The following is a 27,324-nucleotide window of genomic DNA, read 5'->3' on the forward strand; positions in this document are numbered from 1 at the left end:
ATAGATCTCCACTATACAGATCTTGCACTATAGATCTCCAAAGTGATTTTCCCATCAGAGGTCCTGAAATCCCTATTTTGGGTGTTAAGAGGACTGGTGTGTTTCTCTGGCCTTCTAAGTATGGATCTCAATTTGGACAATCTCAGACTCAACAGACCTCAAGTATGAAGGGACACAGACAGCTACCCAAAACAGACACACCACCAAGAAGATACAAGGAGACCAAGAGAAGAGTTTTTTTGTTTTTTTTTAATTATTCCTTCATATTCAAACTTCACAAACAGTGTGAACTTGTACAATACCTCGGAAAGTGAAACTTACAAAAAAAGTGCTGGTAACATTTAAAAAAAAACAACAAAAACCCCAAAAAACAAACATCATTCTTAGCAACATCAATTACTCTTCCACACAAAACAGAAACCTTGTAAAATTTATTTTCGTATTTTTAAGGCGTAATACTTCTGTATAAAGTATATGCAAGAGATAAAACTTCACAGTATTCCAAAATGTCACAATAATAATAATATAATAGTATAATGAAGCGCTACAGTTAATTTTTCTTTTTTTTGAATTTTTTTCCTGTTTAAATAACAAATACAAGTCACAGGTAAATATACGTGAGAAAAATACGAGGCTAATATTAAATGGCAGGTAAGGATACTGTCACTGTAAGAAAAACTGGCAGGGTGTGTGTATTTAGTCTATATTTTAAAGCACTTGATAGAAAAGGCGTATGCAAGGTTCTTCAAAACAATTTTTCTGTTTGTTTGTTTAATAACTGACAACAAGAGTATAATGAGAGAAAAAAAAAAGGAACAAACTCCCTCTCAAAACTATTGACCTGCTCATCCCGGACCATGTCCCTGTGGGAGGATGTGTGTTGATGTGTGCTTGGGTTTCTACAGCGCAGACTGAGAAGACAGTGTTCCACACCCACCTGCGTGGACAGCCATTCACACAGTTCCTCTTAGGAAATTATTCTTTTGATTTAATGGTCTCTCTTTTCTTGCCTCTTACTCTTTCCAAACTCTTTCCCAGTGCCCAGTTCTTCAGTCTGAAAAGTTGCCCTCCATTCAACATTCTCTGGGAAATGGAAAACTGCATACAGTTTGTGACACCCACAGAGACATTTGAAATATCACTTGGACAAATGAGCTATGTGTATATGTGTTTGTTAGGTCTGAATATACAGTGTGTGCGCGCACGGGTGTGTATACACAGTAGCAATTGCATAAAAGGGACCATATTCCTTCCCACCTTAATATACACTGTGATAAGGAACATTTTTCCGTGCAGGGACAGGGTTTCTTCGAGTCTTATCACAACACTGTGGCAGGAGAATCAGGAAATGAGTTCGCCTTTCAGCAGTCACCACAGTAAACTTCATTGAGAACACGCATGCCCAGATGTCTGGTCTGTGCACATGTGTGTGTGTTAACAGCTAGCTAATGAGCTAACAGGTAACAGATAGACAGCAGATAGTAAAACACGTCAATAAGGTGCTCAAAGGAGAAAGTGGCACCCACTCGTCACATGGATGGCCACACTAAGGTGCTTCAAAGAGTTTTAAAGTTTTTATTTCAAACGTTGAGAGAGTTCTGGTTTGCACATGGTAGTTCTGAGCCAGGCCAAGGGTTTTGAGATTTCTGACATCTTCCTACTGAAAAGGGCTTTCACTGTAGTTGTTTTGTTCACTTGGATGTAGTCACTTGATTATAAAACATTTTTAATAGCCAAAACTTAAAATCATCATGACTAAAAAAAAAATTGGTGAAATGGTATAGAACATTACTGCATTCCCATTGGATCAAGATGGGTTTGCCCAGTTTTCCTCTATCACTAACACTGTTCCTTTTTTTCTTTGTTACAATCCATTCTTTATGAACATACAGAAATGACCAAAGTCACTGCAAGTGGCTGTTTTTATTTTTTGTGATCTGTTGCAAGAGTCCAACCTTGTTTCCTCTGCTGCTGTTTGTGTACTAATGAGCATCTGATCCGCTATGTGCATGTGTGTATGTACACACACAGGCCTATACATGTATAATATATACACCAGATATGTGTAGACATATATAGGAAGTGTGTATACATTTATACATAATAGAGTGTATATTGTTTCAACTGGAGATAAGCTGAACTGGGTTCAGACATTAGCACATGTTTATCTTTCCCCTGCTCCCTCTGTGTGTTTTAAACAGTCTGGAGCTTGTATTAGTTTTTAAAGTGCATTTTCAATGCAGAGTAACTGTAATCCACTGATTCCTTGGATAACATTTTGTTGTTGTTGTTGAGAAAAATCTGACGGTTTTCAGTCCCAGGCAAGAGAAACCTGGGTTTGGTCTTGCCAAGGGCTGACGTGGCAGTGCCAGGCTTGTGCCTGAGTGATTACTGGGCATTCTGGACTCCGGGCACCTCAGCAGCAGCAGCAGCAGCAGCAGCACCGTTATGAGAAGGCAGAGATAGGAAATGAAGGAGGGAAGTTCAGAGAAGAAAGAGTATATTTGGTGCGTGTGTGTGTGTGTGTGTGTGTGTGTGTGTGTGTGTGTGTGTGTGTGTGTCTGTGCACGCATCTGCATGTGCATTGCTAATCTTGACTGTGATGGGCTTGTGCAGTCCCTGTGTAGTTTCAGCTAAGAGATGCCATCTAGTTCCTTCCCCACTGACTCCAATGTTCCATGTCCCTCACATGCTCAAGGATCACCTAGAGGTCCTCATTCCTGAGGCCAACATCAGCGTTTGTTCCGTGGGTATGTGAGTGCCAGCATCGAGTAGGAATAAGGCACCAGAGAAATCAAATGTTATGAAAAAAAGCAAAACCCCACTTCAGAGAGCCTCTTGCCTTGTTCCATTAGAATATTGCATGTGATATCATTCACTTGTGTGCGTAAGAATGTGTCAAACACATTTTCTGAAAGGAACTCGAGGCCCTTCAGCACCAGAGATCTTTAGGAATGCACCCTCTGTCTCTACCTCCCCACCACCACCCCACCCCACCCCACCCCCACAAGAAAAAGCACCAAGTTAGGAGAGCAAGGCAACTTGCCTCACTCGCCTCATTTTGATAAATAATAAAAAAGTCTAGGAATAGAGATTTCAGAAACCACTCTAAAATCAAGTGGGTTAGGTTGTCAGGTATCTGACTACTTGATGCTCTAAGTGTGCACAGTGCAATGTGAAGGGGTTGAGATGTTTGTGTTTAGTATTTAGTGGGGAATTGTTTTTTCAAAAATTCTCTTCTAAATGATGCTTAAAATCTTCCAGAAAAACTTTAACCTCCCCTCTTCTAAAAACAAAACAAAACCCAACACACTGTAAAAAGGAAGAGGTTCACTTAACTATAAAAGGAAAAAATGAAGGCACATGACTTTAATTCGGTCCCACGATCCTCAAGAGAAATAGATTGTTTTGTTTTGTTTTTTTTTTTTGCTTGTGTGTCTGTGTGTTTGGGAGTGTGCTCGTGCACGTGTTTTTGCACATATGAAGTATGAAGCCCATTGGCCAGTTATCAAGGGAAGCTAGAAGAAAACGAGAGATTTTGAGACAGAGGAGAAAGAAGGAGGAAAGGGATGCCTCTCTTCAGCTTTTTGTCACTGACAATCTCAAGAGTTTGCTGCTTTAGGGTCCAGAAAAGAATGTATTTGTCATGGTCTGGAAAGTGCCCCAGTTATAAATATCTCCAGTTAATCATGTTACAGCTTTTGGTGTTTCCCTTTTCCCTTCCCTCCAGCCAAATGATTTTTTTTAAAAAATATCACAGTTTTTAAAAATTATTTTTTCAATGTTGAAAAAATATGGAAAAGCTATTGAACAGCCTCAGGGCACACTGCCTCTCCATCTTCACAGTGAGCAGATGGATGGACAATCCACAGAGTCAAAGAGGAGGCGGGCAGCAAGAGCCCTGTGCTGAGTGGTCCCTTGCTTTACCTCCTGAGGGCCGGGGCCTTCACAGCACCCGTAGCCATGTTTTCTATTTGGATCCCGTCCCCTCCCATCAATGGAACGTGGGCTGTTGGGAAAGGCAGAGCCATGGTAACTGGAGGGTCTTAGAAGCAGAAGATGAAGGTGACAGCGGTAAGCCCTCCAGGCACTGTTGGCTGTGTGTGCTCTTGGCATCCTCGCCTCTGGATGAAGAAGCTCAGCTGCCCTGGGAAGGCTCAAGTCCCACTCCCACTTCACTTCGGGAGACCTCACCACCTTCATGCCTCTCTCCGTAGAGCTGGTCCCAGGTTCCTAAGAAGGCAATGATCCAAGATGGAGAGGCAGAGCCAACCGGCTATGTTATACAAAAAAGGGGCTATGGACAGTGGGATTTCAGAAACAAATTTAACTTTGGTTTTCCGACTTTTTCAGACCAAAAAATTAAAGCAGGGCTTCGGAGGCCTCTGTCATCTGAGAGCTGTTATGTTTCCTCATTTGGCAAGGCTAAGGCGGGGGGAAGAGAAAAGGGCTTTCCCATAATCGGTTGAAGACACAGGGTGGTAAATGCTTCCACACTTAAACTCACAGTCCAGTGTTTTTGACATTTCATAAATAGCTTTTTCTCTAAAAAAAGAATAAAACAAGAACAATCCCTTTACTTACTCATCTGAAACAAAATAAACAGCAGTGGGTACAAACTTCTTCTTGTAACAATTACAAAAAACAACAATATAATCCCAACTTTTCACACGCATCTTGAATCAGTTATTATTTTTTTAACCTCAAAACTGCAGCATATCCTTAAGGGCAAACTTTTCGATTAGTTTTTTTCTTTTTTTCTTTTTTTAAATAATGTCTTCACCAAAAAAACAGTCTTGTACCAATAAAATGCATTCAAAAATAGAAAATATTACACAACAAAAATATGTATCCTTCCTTTCCAAAAAAGATTCTTCACAAAAAAATGTAGAAAAAATTCCAACAATTTTTCCCTCTCCTAAACATTAACTTTCAGTCTAGGGCACAATTATTTATTGATTTAAATGTCTGTTTTTGCATAAGATATGGAAGATGCAAAACTTTACTGTATTAGGATTGTGAAGTTACATCCACTCCCACCCCATTCTAAAACAGAACAAAACCAGAAAAACCCAGCAAATATTTGAGCAAATAATGAACCCGTTGGCTAAGAGAAGTAACCTGTGTCTGAGCTCTCACTGTGCACATGTGTGGGGCAGCTGGCCTTGTAGTGGGTGATGCTGGAGAAGGGAGAAGGCTGGATTGAAGTGCTTTGTTAACACACACCAATTTCAGTGACTTACAGTCTTCCATGTGTGTGACTGTCACCGGTAAGCCTCAGAGAACTGTGTGAAATAGCATGAGGACCATCAGAGCACTGCCATGTGTGCATGTGTGCACTGGATACAGACATTTCTACAAAGCCTTCTCAACGTGTGTGTGTGTGTGTGTGTGTGTGTGTGTGTGTGCAGCTGAGATACTCCCTCTTTAATCTCTTCTGCATTCAATTTATTTGGTTTTTATTGGAATAATGACAAGATCTCTCCTCAGAAAGAAATGGCCTGTCTTCTCCACACACTTTAAACTCAGGTTCCTCTTTAAAGAGTTTTCTGCACTGTAGCTTACACTATATGTTTCTCTTACTTGACAGTATTTATCTCTCATGTGAGACATAGCTTATACATATATTTTACATGAATAGATTATTTTCCATAGCTTTTGTTTGTGTGTGTCACTTACTGATTTGTTTGCTGGTTTTTTCTTCGGGGTTTTGTTTTGTTTTTGATTTTTAAACAGTGAAATGTGTCCAATTTTATTTCCAGTGCATTAAACAAAATTTAAATTAAAAGTAGAAATAAAACATTCCCCCTCATTCTTCTAAAGGAAATGAGTGATAAAAGTACAATAAAATCAGGCATTATAAAAAAAAGCATCATGTGCAACCTCAATTACATCAAATAAAATAGACAAACAAGATTTGTAGAACAGAAGCATGAAGAAGCCAAGATAATATAATCCCAACTATGGTATGACTGGCAAGCACTGGTTAAAAATAGGTAAGGCTACTCTTAGATTTCTAACAACACAGTTAACCACTGCTCTTCATCTTTTCTCTTCATCCTTACTAGATTCTTTATATGTTTTAAATGAGCAAATTTGTTTTTATATTTTTGGTCTACAGTAGAATTACATATTAACAATATAATAAAAAGATATTTAAGTAACAGGTTGGTACTGCATCCATGTGGGGAAATAGAAAAAGAGCACTCAACTAGACATAGCAAATGGACTCTATCTTTATAAAAATAACAATAAATGTAATAGAAATTATATTTGGGGTAACATTAAATTGGAAACAAGTAGAAAATTCTATTTTGGATAATACAGAATTCTGACAAGCTATACCCTAGAATTGCAGCCTCCAAATCTTTCCCATGATTCTACCTTTCCACTCTCACTCAATATTCAAATGGAAATGGAAACAAAATGAAAATAAAGTTGACAGATGTTTGAGCCAGCTAAAACTTCCAAGTTATCAGAACTGATGATCAAGATCAGGTAGATACCCTTGGGAAGCTATCCAACCATAAGGGAGTTGCTAATAGTATTTGCTTGGTTTTAATTTTGGAAGAGTTATCATCCTACTGGTGACATATCTGAGATGAAGTATCATTCTGGTGGAGAGGACGTGGCAATAGGTGGGAGAGAGGAGAAGAAGAAACAGGTGAACTTGGGGCACTACCTTCATCTGATGCTAAAACACAGTGGCTTCATTTTGTTTCTAAACATCCTTTTGGATGAGCTACAGATCACAATGTGTGTCAGGTCATCTATTGGCATGAAATCCAGACTCACTGGCTTCCATAAGAGCTGGGTGGGTCCAGTAGATCTGTGGTACATGCTTGATGAGGCAGAGAAGGCAAGCAAAATTGTAAGGGGAGAAGCTCTTGACTAGCTAGCTCTAGCCAATGGTTGATTAACTTATGGTTCAGTGTGTGTGTGGGGACAAAGAAAAAGAATTGTTAAGAGTTGGATTTGGTAATAAGAAATGTGTAGTTTCCCTTAAGAGGAAAAGGAGAAAGATAAAGAAGGGAGGGAGAGAGGAAGGAAGGAAAGGAAAGGAGGGAAGATGTAGTACTGAAGGGGAGATATGTTAAAAGAACACATTACTTTGGGTTTCTTTTAACTTTGAGTTGTCATTTTTTCCCTCTCATTCTTTCATTAAAGGAGAGCTTAGAATCTAGTGCAAACTTCTTCAAATCACAGCATTCCAGGGGCAATATCCTATCCCTTCATCCCTCCGACCTCCTCAGAAGATGGGGCAATGGTCCAGAAAAGTGTAACTGAATACATCACTTGCTACAACAAGAAAGGCACTATCATGACAGATCTGCTTCCACGGATTTCCCTTCCCATGAACATCTCAACCACCTCAGCAGTCACAGCAAGACTCCCCACACTGGAGCATCTCAGTACTGGAGTTCTCTGGCTTGTTGTCTACTTTCACATGCCATTGGCTCAGGGCACACAGAGAGCCCCAGTTTGCCGTTTCATATTGCTCATTGACTCTCTCTCATCAATGATCTTTGCTTGGTTCTAAATTATTTAACTCACTTTCTTCCATGGAAGTTTCTTTCTCTCCACAAGCCTCCAGGTTACAACTGTATTTCACACAGTTTATATTGTCAAGTAGTACTGTGTATTTTTTTAACCTTTTATGACTAACTCTCAAGTCCTAGAGACTGTTAGTAGCCCTTCTACTCTCACAATCTATAAATACCACTGTGAACAGAAGGAGGGTGTCCTCTGTCAACCACGGGAAGCATCCCCAGGCCTGTTATGGTACTTCTGCTTGGGAGAGAGGAGGCTGGGATATGGAGAAGAAAATCTTTGGTGACAGAAAAGGAGCGAATATCCAAGTTTCAAGAAAAATTTGTTCCCCAAAGCTTGAAGAAAGGTATCCAACAATAGTCAATGTGAGGATACTTTAAAAGGCCAATTATTTCTTCTCATAGCTTTGGTTGGCTGTCCCCATGTCCTTTTAGTGCTTTCCCTGTGCATTCTAAGTATCTGTTAAGATCTCTTATTTAGAATTCCTATTTGAATATAGGAAATGCTCTGCATGCCTAAGGGGCTGCTTTAGTTCTGAATGGCCTATGTGGGGTTTAACTAGCAAGGCTAGCGCTTTTGTATATTAAGAGGAAACTTTGACTTGGAAAGGTAGACTGGGATGGATGATATGGAGGGAGGAGAAAATGACTCAACTGGGAGTTTTCCAAACTGATGCCCTCACATGGGACAATGTTCCAAGAAACTCAACATTAGCTTAACATGGGTTGTGATTCTTAGTGGACAAGAGTTTTTAAAAGCTGTCATCTGGGATTCTGGAGGGGTCCCTCAGAACCCTTACACATGTTTCATTCCCCACGAAGTCTATTGCTTTTCCGGTGGTACACGATCCTCTTGCTAATAGTTACTAAAGAGCTGCCAAACTCCGGTTGCTTCTGAGATTTAAAAAGGCAATAACAATAAATTGAAAAGTTGGGGGGCGGTGCAACAGCTTTCAACTTTTAGGCACTATCAAAGTCTCTGCTTAAGGACAGTCTAGGATGGAGCAGCTCGTGGATTCTGATGACACCTCGGACCCTTCCTCCAGTTTTCTAGTTGGCCATTCACCTCACTGGCTGGCAGTGTTTATTGCACTGTTCCCTTACTGTCACCTTACAGTGTCACCACATGCATGGCCTTCCTCTTTGGTTACCCAGATCTAGGTCTTGTCAGGGATTGAAAGGATATCACAACATGGACACCAAGACCCTCAGGCACACAGAGGTGTGCTGTGTCATCTTGTGAGCCAAGGTGAAGGCTTTCCATCAGCTCAGTTAGCTTTCTTACTCTTGTGGCTCTTATTGTAAGCTTATTTGGAAACAAAATTGAATAAATTTGTTCTGAAATATCCTCAATTTGTTCTTATCCTCCACTTCCATACAATAAGAAAACAGGTTTTGTCAGCATATCAGTTTCTAGACTTGATCAAGGGTTGTTGAAAATTCCACAGATTCTCACCGACTCTGTAAAGACCAATGGAAAAGATCTCTGTCTTGTCTTTGTGAGGTTCCTAGTCTCCCAGCTCGCCTCTTTTTTCCCTTACTTGACACACTCTCCTGGCACGAGTAAAAGCATCATCTCAGTAGTGCAACGCAGTGCACTTATGCTTAGTGAAAAAAAAAAAAGAAGGAAGGAAAGAAGAAAAAAAGAAAGAAATCCCACAAACCAAAATGACTACACACTCAAAGCTCAACCGTAAATAGCTCTTACTAAAGGTTACCAGTGTTATGAAAGTGGGAAACACAGCCTTTGCCTCACACTTGTGTGATTCATCTCTTTTGTGGCTCCTGTGTGTTTCAGCTCAAAGGAGAGAAAAAGCCAGCTTGTATCTCTATATTGTTCTGTAAGACATTAAGCCAGTAGGCAGAAAAGAAAGGCCTAGAGTTTAGTTGCAATTAAGGGGATAAGTTAGAGGAGGAAAATGGCTACTCAATGCAAAGGTCAGTAGTGCTTTCACTTAATGGTTTTCTCATGTCAGGTAACTGGGATTATGGGAGATGAGTACAGAAAGAAAAGCAAGAGCCTTTCTGTTTCCTAAAACTCAGGCCTAAATTTAACTGTCCAAGGCTCTTTTTGAGTAGCAGAATCAGCTATTCTTCAAGGTCTACAAGCAGCAGCCATCTTACATAACATCAATAGGCCTGCTTTCTACATTGTTTTTTGGCCTGGCTACACAGATACAGACATAATCCACATACACAGAAATTTGCAAGGCCTCTCTCAAAATGATGAATTTTAAATTGGTACAAATAACTCAGTGACTCTTATACAAAAAGTAGAACTATTAAATACAAAGTGAATTATTATTCTAAAATGCAGATTCTGTATCATAACTCTCCTTATATTGTGCAGTTAAAAAAGAAAACATTTGCAGTGGGATTTCTTATGGAGGTTATGTCTTACTGAAAGTTGACAGAGTCAGTTTGGGACTTAGCATGTGAGTGAGTCTGGAGAAGCACTTGGTATGTGGTAACCCTTAAGAATCTGTCTCCAGTGTATCTGAACCCTCCCTTTGCACATGTGACTCTGCCTGACTGCTCCCAGCCACACATACATGCTGGCTTTTGAGGAGAATCAACGCATAGTGTCAGATTGAAAGAAGCAAGGACATTTGGCACTGTGGGGCTTTTGAAAACAAAGCAAGTGTAGACTTTCTCTGCCATGGGCTTCTTACCTATGCTTGCTGTGAAGGATGTGGACTACTAAGTACTCCCTGTTCATCTGACAACCACCATTCTTTAACAATGGTATAAAGTGGACCCTAATTTGTTATGCTGAAGCAAATTATCCTCAATGTATTCTTTGATAGGCTCCTCTAAAAACCTGAAATCTAACTCGCTGGGAGTAAGGATGAACACTAACTGCTCAAGCATCTTTGGGCATTTTCTCCTTTGATTCTATTGTGGATTCCAGCTAAGATTTGTCCCATGAAGAGCCAAGAGGAGAACAGCTACCTTTGTTTTGAAAGATCCCCTAGCTGTGAGCTAAAGCACCAAGCTACTGCAAAACCTTATCAAAGCGCTGGTCCATTCTTGGTTATCTGTGTGCACACATCACATTTGCCCTGGAGATCAGGAGCACAGCAGTCAAGGGTTTCTATACATTCTTTAGATAGTCTTGATAGCATGAACAGAAGTCATGAATCACAAGAGTATAGTTATATTAATTCTCAAATAATCAAAAAGAGATGGGAAGGAATGACAGAACAGGGGTGAGATCATTCTTTGGTAACCCTGAAAACAGGTTTTAAGAATGCAGAATTGTATCAGTTTAGTTTCATTGATTTATCCTGCTTCCCCCCCCCCATTTCCTTCTGTTCACTTAACTGAAATTGCATTTATTTCCCAAGTTTTAGCCAAGAATTTAAATTATAGCACAAAAGCCAGGTTATAAAAAAGGTGTCAAGCTATTTGTAAGTTAAGCTGAGCTGCACAGAGTATTCTTCGGATGAAGCACTATGGCCCCTCCCTATTTTTGATTTTGTGCTTTTCTCTTTTGTGATGCTGGACATGGACACAGTGTGGAGGAGATTATCTGCTTCCATCCATCTCAGTGCCAGGGAGGGATTCAGAGTGAAGTTTAAGTGGATGTTTCCATATTTCAGACCTTATGAACATAGACAACTTAAAATGAACAGGACTGAAATTCCTACCATTCTGAAAATGGATAGATAAGATGATATTTTATTAATGCTCACTCTTTTTTTCCTTACTGGAAATTCTGTACTAGATACTATAAGAAAAATCCCAATTAAGAAAATAAATTTATCCTCAGCTTTATTCCAAAAAGGATTTGAGGAGGCAATGATGGTCTGTAGTACAAGAAGAATGACTTTCAACAGTCAGTTCCGTTCTTTGGCCCAGACCTATTCGTTTAAGTAAAGAGAGTTTCTTCTTCAAGGAATTTTTGTTTAACTATTCCATCTTTAAAGTGCAGAAAGAATTTCTCTCCTCAAAGATCTAAGTGACAGCAGAAAAGGAACACATGACTTTCATGAGGAAGGACTTCTTGTCAGAAGAGTGAAGGCTTTTCTAAGGGACAAAAGACCACTGGGGGGCAGGCAGCAGTCACCTGATGTGCAGGGACAGCATCAAGTCAGAGAATCAAAACATTTCCCTAGCTGGGTAAGAAAGACATAAAGGAAAACAAATCAACAAACAAACTCTACTAAAATACACATTCCTCCAGTTTCAGATTTCTACGAAGTTAAAATTATGATTAAGTCAAGGTTTACAGATAGCAGACAACTGTTTTAATGTGTAAAAGTACTGTCCCTTTGCTTTACCACGTTTCACTTTCTTTGAAGGAATTGCATCCATGCACACTTGTCCTAACGTCCAGTGCAGAAAATAAACTCGTTTGCTACCAGCTTCAATTCCAGAACATTATCTAATCTACATTCGCAAAACTAAAACTACTTAAGTGTAAAATGAGATGCAGGTTTTCTGAAATGTGTTGGGAGGGGTATGAAGCCTTTTTAAAAAAAAATGGGTAAAAGAAGAAAAAAATCACTTGCTAATCTCTCACATATACACCCTAGTGTTTCTGACCATTATTTTGCTGCATTAGTTACTGTTGGGGCTGTTGGTGATGTTGACAGGTGCCAGCTTGTAAAAACAGGAGGCTCCTGAGTAGTAAGAATTCACACCCTGGACCCTCTAGAATATTAAACAGGATTTAGACATTCATCTGTGACGATCTTAAGAGGTTGTGGTGAGAAATCCTGGGCCTTAGGGTTGGATCTCTTGGAGAGCCTGAAGGAACTATGGCAAGAGGGCAGCCTGGATCAACAGAATTGAATGAGATCTTTCTGATCCAGACCTCTCCCACTCCACACTGCACTTAGGATGCCTGTATCTTCTATGCCTTCAGATAGCAATGCCAAAGGACAAGAGCTCTTTTGATACAGAGTACCTCCAAAAGAGATGGCAGGAGCCCCAAATGGGAAAAGGAAGAGATGAAGGTAAGACTAGGTTGGAGGACATGCCAAGCAAAGGTCACAGTCTTCAGAAATGTAAACATTAGCCTTAAGACATGGTGGTTTCTTGAGAGATGCCTGCCTCAGGAAGGCTTCTGAACTTGCCATTTATCTCATTCCTCTCTGTGAAAATTGATGCTCCAAACTGTTTTAAACAAAAGCTGGATCAAGCCTCAAGTCGAGTGACAATACATGTTTCATATTAAGTGTAGATTTTGGGTATCAAGGTAGAGCAAGAAGTGTCTGTGCACTGCAAACTGTCTCACACTCTATCTTTGTATGAGCAGAGAGACAATGTGATATCCTAGTGAGTGAGGGCAATGTGCTAAAGGGTCAGTGTGAAATGATATTACAAGTATCCTCAAAGGGCTACACCCACAATGACTTCAGTCTTCTTCATGGAGCCCAGAAAGCCGTAATTGGAATGAGCTCCAGAATGATGGCCAAATAACATACTGTATTTATAAACTGAGTCCTGCACATCAAATCTAGTACAGGACCCAGTCAGCCTTAGTCTCATTTTTTTTAAACATATGCCATGTCAAGGTAATTTTTTTTATAAAACAAAAGTTTCAGTCCAATCAATATTTGGCTTTTCAAAAAATGTAATACATGAAGAAATGCTCTTAAACTTTTCTTACATTGCATTTGAATGGAAGTGGCTTTTGGTATGAATAGCTACCAAAGTGATTTTGAAATGTTACCCATCTCTTCAGATTCTTGTAAATCTAGTACCTGGCAATCATGTCATTGGATAAATATTAGCACAATCAGAAATAATCAACATGGGAGCTTTTTTTCCCCTCCCTTAGAAGTGGTCTACTCATATCAAGAATCTGAAAACTGTGGTATTAAAAAAACAGAAAATACTTATCTTTGGTTTAATGTAAAGGTGAGAGGAATTAATGATCTCAACTAGTACAGTTGACATTTAAAACTGTGACTCAGGTCCTCCTACTCTCAAAAGATACTGACAACCTTTAAAATCTGAAGCTGAAATGAAGACATGCTTCATTCTGCCTACGAGCCTCAAGTTTATGAACTCATTTAAAGAAAGATGCTAAGAAGAGTGGGAGAAGAAAGACATGAACGATTGGGGGGTCATAATGTAATATTTTAGGGGGAAGCATGGAAGAGATGATTGGGTAGCTCAAAGTTATCTTTAAAAAGAAACAACAAGAAACCAGGAGAATTTGGCAAGGAAAGGAAAGCAACAATAATGGAGTTGGGACAATTTACCTCATACCTGATCACTGAACGGACAGCCTCACTACCACTCAGTTCATAATCACGCTTCTCAGCTGCCAGGTCTTTCACTGAAAATAGTTTCCTACTAGATCTAGTTTAGTGTCATCGAAAGTGACTAAAGGAAAGATCCCAAATGAGTGCCAGGCTTCACAAGTGGAAGATGCCAAGGAGACTTTGGGTGAGCTGGGGTCAGAGACACTGAATAGGCACAGCAGAATGTGATGAGACTCAATAATTGATGATGGAAGACTGAAGGCGAAAGTGGTCTATTCACACTGAGAAGCCTAAATACTGGCCCACCACGGGGAGGTTCTATACTTCATTTTGTCCTGAATACACAGTGTGGAGAAGGAGATGGGCTTCAGTTGATCTGATTCTGACGTCCAGGCTTTTGGTGGGATAGCAGAGGGCAGCTGAAGAAAGTTTTGATTTGAAAAGATGACCTGAAAGTGCTTCTGTTAGAAGACAGGCTATCTGATTTCTGAATGTTCCCTTGGTGGCCTGGCTAGAGAAGAAAGCAAGTAGAGATGTTGAGTGCCAGGTAACCAAGAACCACTAAAGTATGGGGTCTACAGGCTGGAAAACATCATATATGTTTTTGAGTTCTGTTAATAAAACGTTTCCAGAAATGTGGTTTTAGTTTAAAAATAAATCTCCTGGGAAAATGAATAGTGTATTTCCAAAATGCCTCCAGGGAAAGGCTGAAGACTAATGAAAATAATGCAGGCATAACAAAAAGAGAGAGCAGACGGTAAAGGATCAATACTGAAAACTAGTGTTCAAAGATATAGTCGGCAGAGTGAGGCATTTCCTTGTCTTTGCCTCTCACCAAAACAGCCCTTTGAAATGCAGCTTATGATAGCTGGTCAGATAATGTGACAGACAAGAATCTCCTTGGTCTTACTTTCTAAAGCAAGTACAGATGATGGTGGTGCTAAAGGGGGAGATGACAGACACGTGTGTTCATGGGTACAACCTTTGTTCTTCACATGTTGACACGGTGTTAAAGAAGCTCACATGGAATATGAACTTCTTTGTATAAGCCACAGCAAAATAATTTTTTTAAAGTTTAAACAGCTTTCACTTTCCTACATGTGCTAAGCTTTAAAAAAAATCCTAAAATCTTCTAAAGACAATACTGAAGGTGATAATATAGAAAGCAAACTAGAATCTTCTAAAGACAACACTGAAGCTGGTAATATAGAAAGAAAATTGGAGCCATAATGAAAATTAATGCGCCAGATTAACTGCATCAGGTGGTGATGGGTGATATATATGAAGAAATGACATCTCAATCAACTCATGATCATTGGCAGACTCAAGGTTAAAATGAATACAATGGACTATATTTCAATATAGAGTTGCTATATATAATGCGTATATTCTAGGTTTCAGAAACACTGCAATGTAGTGTATTGTACTTAAGTAAGCATACCTAAATAGTAACCATAGTCTTCCACAGAGCCACTAGTACTGTTAATTGAAACAATAAAAACAAAAACAAGAAATGAACTTTTTTTCCAGTAAAAAGAAATACTGTGGTTATGGTCACAGACTTCTTTTGGATACAGAAAGACAACACACGTTTGAAAAAATAATAACCAACAAAAATAGTTGCAATTGTAAGTAGCCTTACAGCATAGGGGAAGGGAAAATGTCACTAAAACATAAGAGGAAAGAAAGGTCCTCTGAATTCTGTAAAGGAGAAACAATCTACATATTACAAAAAAGGGGGGGGAGAACGAAACCATCTAGTAAAAGAAGGGCATTGGAGTGAGAAAACTAAATCCAACTGTTTCCAGGTCATCAAGCCATCAAGCGTTACCTATGAGAGCTAAGTCCAGTCATTCAATATATTATATTAAAGTAGCATTCTACATTAATGTCTGACATAGGCAAGAGACACTGATTCTTACAGATTCCCTTCAAGATAGCCCTCTGATATTCTATTGGTTTGCTAGACATGGTAAATAGCCCATTCTGGAAAGACTCTGGCGAAGGCCACCCTGGTTCAGGAGACACAGCTTGTGAATGACAGTGATGTCCTGCAGATGCAGGCAGCATCCGGGAGTTTCAGTTTGGAAGCAGGACTTCCATGTAGTTCCTGTGTGTGAGGGTGTGCACATGCTACAAGCTGAGACTTCATGCCTGGGGCTAGGCTTTATCCACGATCTGCAGACCATGCTCCTTCTCTAAAGCCTCCAAGGTTCCCGAGAAGACAGGAATGGCCTTTGAGCTCAGGCTCAATCCTGGGCTGCCTGGGTGCTACCTGCCTGGGTGTGCCTCTCCTCTGGGAGTCCTGTGAGGTGCCTTGGATGGCCCCCTCTGGTCTGCTGCCTGGTTGAATATGTGTACTCCACCCTCTTCTGGAGGGAAACAGCCTGTCCCTGTGGGTTTGCTGTGGAGCCAACAAGCTGCCTTTGTTTCTCCTAACTCTGAAATGCTACAAAAAGCAACAGAGTGGGCAGGTGACTGCTTCCTGGGAAGAGAGCCATGAGTCTGAGCACAATGGTAGAAGAGGCAACTGTATCTATGCACCAGGAACTCTGCCTGTGTGTGTTTCATCTGAGGGATGTACACACACTCAGACAACATAACTACACAAACATACAAATGTGTGTAGTCTTGTGCACACACACACACACACACACACACACACACACACACACACACACACACTGGTAAATCCACAGAAGTGTAGCATTTGTTCAAGTTTCTCCTCAAAAGGCTATGCACAAACTACTGACAGTTGGGCTACTTCCCCATGCTCTAAAGCCTCATCATACATACCAATGCACCCAACCAAGGTAACAGAGCAGAAAGCAGGTGTATGACCAGTGGCAGGCCTCGGACTGTAGCTGGAAATTTCCAAGTCTATGCTGTTGTCAGTGGAGAATATAAATGAAGTGTCATGGCATAAGAACCTCACACCAACGCATACACATGTATAAGGTGCAGATATTCTGGCCAGCAGCTGTGACAAACTGGATGGGTTAAGCCACTTTTGCTATTAGCATCTGCGTGCAAAAGACTGATGCTTCGGGCTCTAACAACTGCTGCACAACAGTAGAAACAGATGTCTCCTGGGGGGGGTTAATTCTTTTCTCTCTGCTGCAGGAGTATGAGAATCTCATGGAAGTACTCTGAACCAAGAAACCTCTCAATTCGCAAGAGATCCAAGGGGAGACTGACTATTTCCAGGCATTGTTGAGGCTGGGACCTCATGACTGGGGCTTGCTTTTGTCTGTGATATGCAGGTGATGCCTCTTTACTAAAGAATTGAAAGTTTTGATTCTGCATTTAAACAAAGACACACAAGAGAAACCAAATACACTCCAGAACTGAGGTGGAACAAAGTGCAGACTGTAGAGATGCTGATTCTATAAAAAAAAAAAAAAGAAAGCTGTGTGTTGGGATCGTTCTCCCAGTTAAGGAGACATTTAAGAGTCATCCAGGCACCTGTGATTCTGTTTAACGGGACTTGCTACTTAGCAACATGCTTATTTTATATTCAGCCTCGACCTACCAATGAAATAGAGTAGACAGGAAATAGCTGCTTCCTGAAAGCAGCCGGTTCCCCTACAAGTTTGGTGCCTCCCCAGGAAGTCACTGTTTCCATAGTCCTCAGTCATGAATAGAGCTTACTTTTTTGTGATTATGGAACCATTAAAAAGCAAGAAGTGCCCCTATCTCCATAGCCTTTCATTTCTGTATTGTTTGTTTGCTTGCTTTTTTTTCCCCCCGGGGTTTTTAATTTAAGGCAATAATTCTACAACCTAACACTTTCTTGTGAAAATTCCTTAGCTGATGTTACTTCAGTATTTAGTCTGTGGAGCAACATATAGGGTCTAAAGAAACCACAGGGGAAGGGCAGCTGTCAGTCAGCTAAAACTCTAGTTTTAGTCCTGGGCCTTTCTACTCCTCCTTCAGTGAGGAGGAGACACTTGGTTCTGAAAAAGAATTTGTGCCTTGCAAGCCTTCATCTTTGTCTCTTCACCTTAGAGTGAATGGGAAGTTCCACAGCCACTCCTGGGACCTGGTAATGCACACCACTTACTGCTGTGGGTTCAGTGGTCAAGCAGAAAAGCATCTTGAGAAACTTAGAGACCTCCTTGGGGGATTTGGCTTGGGCTGTTCATCGTGCCAGAAGTGATGTTTTGTGTTAGTAACTTCCACATGTGCAACTTTACAGGAACACAGCCTGTCTCTTGTGGAGGTTTAAGATGTATTGGAAATGGTAACTCTGCACACAAAGCCCTTGGGAATACTTAAGGATTCTCATGTATGGGCTGAAGCTCTTCTGGGACAGCATGAGCACAGGGCAAAGCTTGATTTTGGAAGCTTGCCCCATGCCACCTATTTCCCGGGCACCTAAGAGAACAGTCCCTTTTCTGTATGAAAACACAGAATTAAGGAGGAGGTTGCCAGGGTCCCAGTTATGCCCAGCCCCAGAAAGCTAGCAGCCAGGTCAGCTCAAGCACTCTGTCCCCTCCCAGCAGACTAGGAGTCTGGAGCTGGGAGGCTCTTGGGTAGCTTTGCTATTTTTTTCTTTTCTATCCAATTGGGGAGTCTATTGAAATTCTAGTGTCCCCTTTCTTTTGTTTGTCACCAACTCACATGGTTCTGTCTTTAGTGTCCTATTTTTCTTTTCTGTCTTTTTAAATTTTTTTTCTTTTTTTCCCCAGGGGACAAAATTGGCCATTTAAATAAAGTTCTTTTCTAGTGAGTAAAGAGGTTTCTCTGAGCCAGAAATCACTCAAAAGAAAGTCTGCGGACCCTACCCATGGAAAAGGCTGGAAGTTTCCCTAAGTGCCTCTTGCCAAACTTCCTAGCTTTGTGATTGGTGTTTTCTGGTTTGGTATTGTTGGGTACTGAATACATTGTGCAATTCTTTTGTTCTCTTCCCCCAGAGCTTCCATTACCCTGGACTTCAACTCATTACTAAGTTAAAGAATTCTTTTTGGAGGGTTTCTTTTAAGAGTCAAGCCACAGCAGAGAAGGTACCCACCCTCTGTTCTCTTCCCCTACAGGATATCTTCTGTCTGCTCCTGGCCTACACCTTTTTGTTCCCTTTGCTGCAGCTGCCACACTGGTCACAGCAGAGCCAGTCTGATGTGATCTTCTGTAGAACCATATTATTCCCCATGACCAACCCTAACTAATCAAACAACTTCTTCTGCAACATCGGGAAGGCTCAGAATGGACATATCTGCTATGCATCCTGGCCAGAATCACCTCACTTGGACATTCCTCACGGCACAGGTGTTGGGAGTTAGAGTTATTTTAAAGGATTGCAATAGAAAAGCAACAAGGAACTTTGCTGTATTTTTCTGGGGACCAGAGAGGTTTTATGAGGCACCACTTCCTTTTTAACTTTTATGCTGAAAGAAAACACTGCTTTGGGGGCAGCAGGACCGTGCTGGTGTGGGAGATGGAAGCACACGTAGGTGACAACAGGAAGACTGACAGGGAAACAAGCATGCCCAGAGGAAACCTTTTCTTGCTCACTCAGACACAGACTCACCCTGTTCAGGGGTTGGAAAGGGTTTTCTTGATCTTACATGATATCATGATAAAAAATGAAGCTCTCTGACTTATAGAGAAAGAGGCAAACCCATGTCTTTCTAAGGCCAAGAGCTACTGTGACCTCTAGATACAGGAGGCAGGAACAGTACACCTGAGGCATGAGCCACGGTTATGTACCACCCTCATTCCTGGCAAACAGAACTGGGATGGGAGAGCCTGCAACATGGCTGTGAGGAGTGCACGTCTACAACAATGAAGAAACTTTGATATACATTCTCATTTCAGATTGCGGGAGACTTGTTTCTCATTTGTTTGTTTTTAATTGTAGAACTGAACATCCATTAGTTATAATTATGGTCTTTTGGGGGGGTTATTTTACAGGAAGGGGCTCTTTTTGTACAAATGTTGGTACTTAGTACAGGAAAAACTACCCACATGCTGAGACACTATCAATGTTTTTAGTGCTAGGGAATTTAATTTTCATAATTTCTATATAAACGTGTTGAGACAAACATTCCTCAGACATTTTTTCTGTTTTTGTATTCAACAAATTCCATTTAAAAATCATAGATTGTTTTAAAAATTATCTTCTTCTGCATACCAGCTCTTGTTCTTTGTGCTTAAGGTCTTCTGCCTAGAACATCTGCTTCTATCACTCTGTGTGTGTGTTTTCCTGAATACTAAAAAGACCTTTTTTCTTTTCTGGTTTTAAAAACACTTTCAGCATCCATCATAAAAACTTCAGGACTGGAAACCAAAAATTAAGAAGACTCTTCCTGGCCCCTCTGTTACTTGTGATTTCGAGACAGCGATTGTGCATGGGCAATCAAGCTCCTGTATCTTTTGGAATAGGAGCAGACAGGACTATATTCAAAATTGTGGATCAGTCAGAAAGCAGCCCTTTAAAGGCTAGATAATGCCATTAGCCCTGAAGAAGCATCCTTGCTTGAGGGCTCTCATGCCAATATAGTGGCCTCCCAGTTCTAGAGAACAATGTCAAATGTTTTAGGTTGTGAGATCTTTGGGAGAAAAATAAATACAACAGAATGAGCTAGACAGTAGGGCCTTACCAAAATTCTTTAGGGACCTCCCCACCCTTTTTAAAAGGAGGCAATCCCTTTAATAAGAAAGGGGTGTACACCAGGGTTTCCAGTCACCTGCTCTTTTCCTCAGTACTCTACAACAGATGTTGGAGTTTTAACCCACTTGCTTAGCTTCTGACAATGGCAAATGAGCGTTAAGGCAAATGGGTCTCTTTCATATTTAAGAAGTAGATGGGGAAGTGTAGCCCAACAGCCCTCAAGATAAGTTTTCCCAGAAATATGAATTCTGCTACTTTGCTAAGGTTTGAATAGAAGCATTATTTTTAAATGCACCCCTGACAACAGAGAAAGTAACTAAAACTAGGTTTTGACCTTCTTTCGTTTGTTTTATATGATGAGTGATTTCATGTCTTTCTTTCTTTTTCATCAGATTAAGGAAAATTATCACAATGTCAGTCTTTTTTTTTTTTCTAATGGGTTAAATTACACATTTTTGAAATTATCAAAATGATTCTACGATGTAGTTACTTAATGCTCCCTCTATTGGTGGTAAGGAAACATGAAGTCACTACTGGGGTGGGGTGAGGTGGGGTGGGGTGGGGAGGGAGGACTGGCACATTTTTAACACAGATCACACACATTCTTGGTTGTCCTCTTAGAAATCAAGATGAGTGGTCCTCAGTAGTCAGCTAAGCATCCAAATCCACATTACAACTTCTAGCAAAATATCCCCTGAATGAAGCACCATAAGACCGACTCAAACTCCACAAACACTCCAGTTGCACAAACTACTAAACACCACAAAGAACATATGGAAAAGATCCAAGTTAACCAATTGTCTAAAATATATGAATAAAACCAATTTAGTCATTAGAGAGTTGCTTGCCTTGGAAAAATTTGCCTCTTTTGCTGCATTTTTTTTTTGTAAATAAAATGCTAACAGGAAAATTAGGAGGAAAATTAAATTAAAATGTAGAGCAATTTAGAAACGAAAATATCCTCTCTTTTCTTCTTTTTAAAAATGTAGTTTGATATTCCTGCATTATTGGAATATTTACTTTTCCTTTTAAGTATGCTAAAACATGCCCAGTCATGAAATTACTTTTCCAGTATTAGCTAGGTTTAAAAAGTCCTATTTTTCCCTTGAGGACACTGTATAAAATTGGAAAAATCTTAGGATTTCTTGATCAAGACCAAGGAGAGAGATCTCAACTAGAAAGAGTGGCACCTGGGATAGTGCCCAAGATCCAGGGCCTTTTGAAAGCTGGCTGTTAGCATAGGGAAATTGGGTTACTAATCGACTAAAGAGGGACCACCCTACTTGACCCTCTTAGCCATGGTGGGAAGAGTCCAAAGGTGATGTTTAAAGAAAGAAAGGAGTTTTGGCATCGACGCATTGTAGTTTGTAACAGACTTCTCATAGTGACGTTTACACAGTGGAGGGTAGAGTTTTGTAGAGTCCTCTTCCTGGCTGACCATAAAGGAAACAAACCCCTTTGTCAAGATCTCTAGACTACTAGTGTTTCATCAAAGAGAAAAAGCAAGGTAAATGGAAATTCTAGAATCCTAAGAGCTCAGTGAAATTTTGGAGAAGAAATCTGCTAAAGGGTCATGTCCCTCCCACGAAAAAGGACAGAATTCTAGATGGATCGATGAAAAAAATATTCAGTGGAGCAACTTAAGCTTGCTAGAAGTCAAAGATCTACACAGCAAAACAGAGCAGCAGCTGAAATTACAGCAGGGGTGGGTGGGCCTCTCTGGCCCTCAGCAACCCAGGCAATACTTAAAATAATAAAAAACTAAGAAAAAAATATGAAGAAAATATCCTTCCTCTCTTTCAAATATAACTTTAGTTGCCTTTTATTCTTTCTATCTGGAAGCAGTATCGCTAACCTTAACAGTCTTGACTTACCAAAATATATATATATATATATATATGTGTGTGTGTGTGTGTGTGTGTGTGTGTGTGTGTGTACACGAGAAGGGACTGGCGGCAGTGTATGCAAACCCAAAATGAGAAAAAATTACTTTTGACAATCTTACTTTTTTGTTTTTTTTTTACACAAATACTGTTGTAAATATATTTAAAAAATCAGCATTCTATCTGGTAAACATCACTTTTGCCCCTCTATAAAATTTTGAATTAAAAAAGCCTCAAGAACTTTTATCGTTCCCCCCACCCTCCATTTCTCTTTCTTTTTCTCTTCCACAAGAATATATCCTGACACTTTTTTTTTTGCAAAGGTTGTTGGAAATAATCCTTCTCTTGTACCTAGAAACATAAGTGTGAAATCTGTTATCGTTTTCTCTGCATTCCTGCCTTTCATAAAAGTCCCTCCTGATTGCGCTGAGGCTGCAGCTCAGCGAAGACACTGAATAAATACGATAGCCACTGTTGCTTGTTGCTTGTCCAAGTCTTCTGGCTTCTGCTGAAAGTGTGTGTGGGGGGGATGTGAAGGAGTTGGGCCAGGGTGTGGACCCGGCAGAATTGGGGAGAAGCCTGCCATGCCACTTTCTCCCCACACCACTGGGCTCACTGCCCCCTCCCATCCCACAGCCCTTTAATAATGTAGGTGGAAACAGCAGGGCCTTTCCTCTCGGTTTTCAACCAGAAGTGATATTCCACAGTTTTAACTGGTTACTGTGAAGTCCAAGTGGCCAGAATTGTGAAATGTCCACTGAAACACTGTGAGCGGTGTACTTAAAGACAGCAGGCCTTTTACATCTCCTTATAGATTTTGTAGTGCTCTTCATGAGTGGAAAACAACTTTTTCTTTTTTTTTTTTTAAACTTTTTAAAACTTTTTTAAAAGATTTTTTTGTTTTGTTTTTGTTTTTTTGTGTGTGTGGTTTTTTGCTTTTTTTGTTTTTGTTTTGTTTTTTTGTTTTGTTTTGTTTTTTTGTTTTTTGTAAAGAAGGGTTGTATTTAGAGGCCAGTAGCTAGAGATCCAACCAGTGGACCTCTTGAAGCACTACCAGGCCTTAAGGCCACCATCCAAGGGAGACTGGGAAAACTATTATTCACCCGAGCCTCCAGAAATGTAATGTACCAGCAGGCAAAATACAGTTCTTCATGTAGTACAAAATAAAACGGAACAAAAACAAAAACAGAAAGTAAAAATGAAACCAAAACATTTCTTAAATTCTAGTGCCATAGCTTTTTGTTTGTTTGTTTGTTTATTCTTTTGTTGTTGTTTTGTTTGGTTCGTAAGAAAGAGAGAAAGGTACTACTTATCCGTCAGACACATGCATCCTCATGTGGTCGTTGAACTGCTCCATTTGGTCAAACTTTGCTGGGCAGACGGAGCAGACGTAAGTGGTCCCCTCAGTGCAGGCCACCACGCCTGGTGGGCCGGCGCGGGCACCTGGGGGCGTGCCTGCGGGAGGGGTCCCGTTGCTGGCACTGTGCAGAGCCACGTGTCGCTCCAGCAGGGTCTTGTGAGAGAACTTCTTTTTGCAGATATAGCACTCATAGGATTTCTCCCCGCGGTGCAGGCGCATGTGCACATTGAGGGAGCTCTTCTGGGTGAAGCGCTTGTTGCAGATGCTACACTGGTAGGCTCTCACTCCTGTGTGTGTTACCATGTGCTTGATAAGATAATCCTTCAAAGAGAAGGAGCGCCAACAGATGCTGCATTGGTGGGGCTTCTCACCTGTTGATGTGGGAGAGACAGCAAGAGAACAGAACAAGACATGGCCAAAGTGGGAGAAGGAGAGACAGAAGAACAAGACAACAAAAGAGAAAAACAAAAAATTAAAAAAATAATACATTTGATTGGTTCATGGATCATCATCCTTGGTTGGAAAGATCTAGGCCTTCCTGGATTTTCTTGTTCAGAGCAAGGAAGCTTGCTTTAAGGATGCCAGGAAAGTCTAGACTTTTCCATTTCCCCATGACCAAAAGTGGCTCTCTTGGAAATTAACAGCATACCCAACTTTTTTTTAAAAAAGAGAGTAATTCTCGGTACCATTATTAAAGATTTACATATTTCCAGTTAATATTAGCCAACAAATATAGGAATATCTTTGGAGGCAGGACTATTGATCACATAACTTGGCTCTTTTTGGAAAGTCTCCATTTCCACTATTTGGCCTAGTAAATGTCCCCATTACTGACTATAGGCCTGGGCTACTGGTCTACATGTTCAGTTAATCAGTGTCTCACAAAATCTTCCTGGAATGAAACCTAAGAGTGAACTGGCTGTTGTGAGTGAACTGGTTAGTGTGCAGATTGGCCTCACTGGCTGTGGAAGCTGAACAGACAGATGGTGGACCACTGTTAATCTCTGCGTCACATGGCCTTGTTCAAGCACAGGCACCAACGCACTGTGCATCATTCTAACAAATCACCAAGAGCCTCTGAGGTATATAGTCCTACTTACCTCATTGTGACGGTGTTGACATGAAATACATATGGAATCAGTTTGTAGACCACCAAGGGCGGTGTGGGAATACTTGCATGGCATTCTTATTACAAGGCTACATCCTCCCCCATTAAATGGTTCCATATGTTTTTTTGAACTTTTAGGTCAATTTCTAAAATAGTTTTTTTTTTTTTTCTGTCTATTTTTTTTTTCTTAGCCAACTGGCACAAGCCCTTCTTTCTTGTGTGCTTTGTCTACCACTGGCTCTGAAACCAAATGATCTTGCTAGTTAAAAATAGCAAGGCGAGACTAGTCACTGGATGGTGACATGAGGGACCCTTCTAGAAGAAAAGCCTGTCAGTCTGGGACAACACTTTGGATAATTGCTTAAAGACTAGTTTTTGTTAGTAGTACTGGCTTTCAACACTTGCTACTTTCTGATTTTGATGGTCGGTATGAACTCTCTAAAGAGCATGGCCCACCTCTTCCACCTCATTACTGATAGCCTGAAGTAGGCATTTGCTTCAGAGTTGCCCAAAACCTCAAGTCTGAGACCCTCTAAGGTAATGTTTCAGGCATCTGAAATGGGCAGCAGGACAAGGGATGTGCTCCTCAAACTGAGTTAACCCCCATTTACACAAGGGCCTTGACCATTGTTCTCATCTTTACATTGGGAAGGAGCTTGATGTGTCATGGTAACGATAGCAATAAAACAAACACCTATGCACTGGATATTTATTACACCAGCTGCTGGAGCAAATGCTTCATATTTATGTTTCACCTTGTGCAACTTTCTCTCGAGACAATTTTCTTTCTATTTTATACATCAGGGGGCTTGAGTTGAAGAATTCTAATGGGGAAGTATGATGTACAGGATCCCAGGGCTACAAGAGAATAATTTAATTTTTAGATTCCAATAGGAGAATCTGGGGAGGACTTATTGCTAATAAGGCCAGCTTGCTAAAGAGCTCAGCCTATGCATAGTGTTTACATTGGTAAAGCTTTTGTAAATGAGAGATTCCCTTAAAGATAATCATGCGTGCTATTTTCAGTTGAGGCATTTCTGTCAGCTGTAAACATGCTTGCAACTCAGCTGGTCTTTGCTATCCTTGTGCTTTCAGTACAATTTATAGTGGCTATGAGAAGCTGGCCAACTATCTCTTAAAACATGTCCACCTGTCACCTTTAATGGGAAGCCTGCCTTAAATTGCAGATGGTATTTTGGCTGGTAGGAAGGTGAAACTCCCTGTTAAAATGCTCTTGCTGTTTGCACCTTTCACCTCTGACTGCTTTTCCTCCAGGCAAGGTCACTGATCAAGGCTCTTTCCTTTCACACCCTTCTCATCCAACTAGAAATTGATTCTTCACAGTTGTCATCTTGCCCTCCATCTCATATATATGTACGTTGTTTGTATGCATGTAGTATGGTTATGCCAGTAATTACTTGTGTGACCCTGGGCTTTTTAAGTGTTTTCATCTCTCTGGGTTTGTTTTGCCTTCTGTAAGTGACAAATTGGACCAAACCCTTGCTGTGGCTCTGTGGATTTACTGGTCTTCATTTTAGGGTGGTCCACAACCCCGAGGCCTCTAGTCCTGGCCTTGTCAGCAAATGACCTGAGGGCAACCTGCTTAATTGCTCAATACTTGGGCAGTCCCACACTTTTAAATAGGGCAAAGTATCCGGTGATCTACCCTGCCACAGGGAAATGGAGTGCTAATGAGAGAAGTGGCAGAAAGCCCCTGGGAGCCTCTCTGAGGGAGGTGCTCTCTAGTACTCCAGAGCTGAGATGATGGAGCTGGGCATTTCAGGGCTTGCCTGACTTTTCACTGCAGCCATCTGCCCACACCTGCCCTTCTTATGTGGAAGGACTTCAAACTTCACTCATCAGGAATCATAACATTTCCTTATCATCTTCCTTTCCTACATATTACTTTATCGAACCTTAAAGGCAACAGGGCACTAATCATGAAGTGATTGGTCTGAAGAATGTGGCTCTCCAAGTGGAGAAACGTGAGGTGAAGATGATAAACAGTCACAGATGGCTTTCTGGGTTTGAGCCTATGGTTCACATCAGCAAGTCTTGGCTGTTAGGAAAGGTCACAAAATGCAAAGAGCAAATCTGAACCATAACACGAAGGACAGCAGGCATAAGGAGCCCTTTACTTTAAAGTGACCCATTCTGAAGGACTCAGATGAATTCTCTTTCTTGGCTAAGGGACCTGGGCATGTTATCTAAGCTCTTTAAGCCTTGGTTTCCTTATCTTTATCTTAATAATAGCTCCAAAAGTACATATGTGAACTTGTTTTGAAAAATGATGAGGCACTTAGCACAAAGTACAGGTCATTTTAAGGAAAGCTAAACTGTTCCATCCAGCCTGCAGGAACCGAGGATAAAGTAAACCAACTGAGAAGTCACTTCACTGCACAAGAAAGTAAATCCTGAGTTAAACAAAAGCCAAACCAAAACAAAGCAAATAAATTTTCAGATGATCCCTAAAGCAGGCTCTTCTGGTGGAAGCTAGCAATTAAAAGTGAAGCATATAGCCTACTCTTACTTAACCATGTTAATGAAAGAAGTGATCCTACAAACAAAGTATCAACCCAAAGCACAGGCAGG

The 27,324-nt window shown here is 40.6% G+C and overlaps 1 protein-coding gene across 12 annotated transcripts in view; it reads right to left on the bottom strand.

The window, feature by feature from the left end:
- Window positions 1-228: 228 nt before the first annotated feature.
- Window positions 229-27,324, bottom strand: part of Zbtb20 (zinc finger and BTB domain containing 20) — a 760,216-nt gene continuing 733,120 nt past the window's right edge. For all 12 annotated transcript variants that reach the window (XM_027412659.2, XM_035444554.1, XM_027412661.2 and 9 more), the window contains one exon: window positions 229-23,995. In XM_027412659.2, the coding sequence (XP_027268460.1) occupies window positions 23,574-23,995 (422 nt within the window). In that variant the 3' untranslated portion in view covers window positions 229-23,573. The remainder of the gene's footprint in view (window positions 23,996-27,324) is intronic.

Source organism: Cricetulus griseus, chromosome 4 (assembly GCF_003668045.3).
Source record: "Cricetulus griseus strain 17A/GY chromosome 4, alternate assembly CriGri-PICRH-1.0, whole genome shotgun sequence".
NCBI lineage: Eukaryota > Metazoa > Chordata > Mammalia > Rodentia > Cricetidae > Cricetulus > Cricetulus griseus.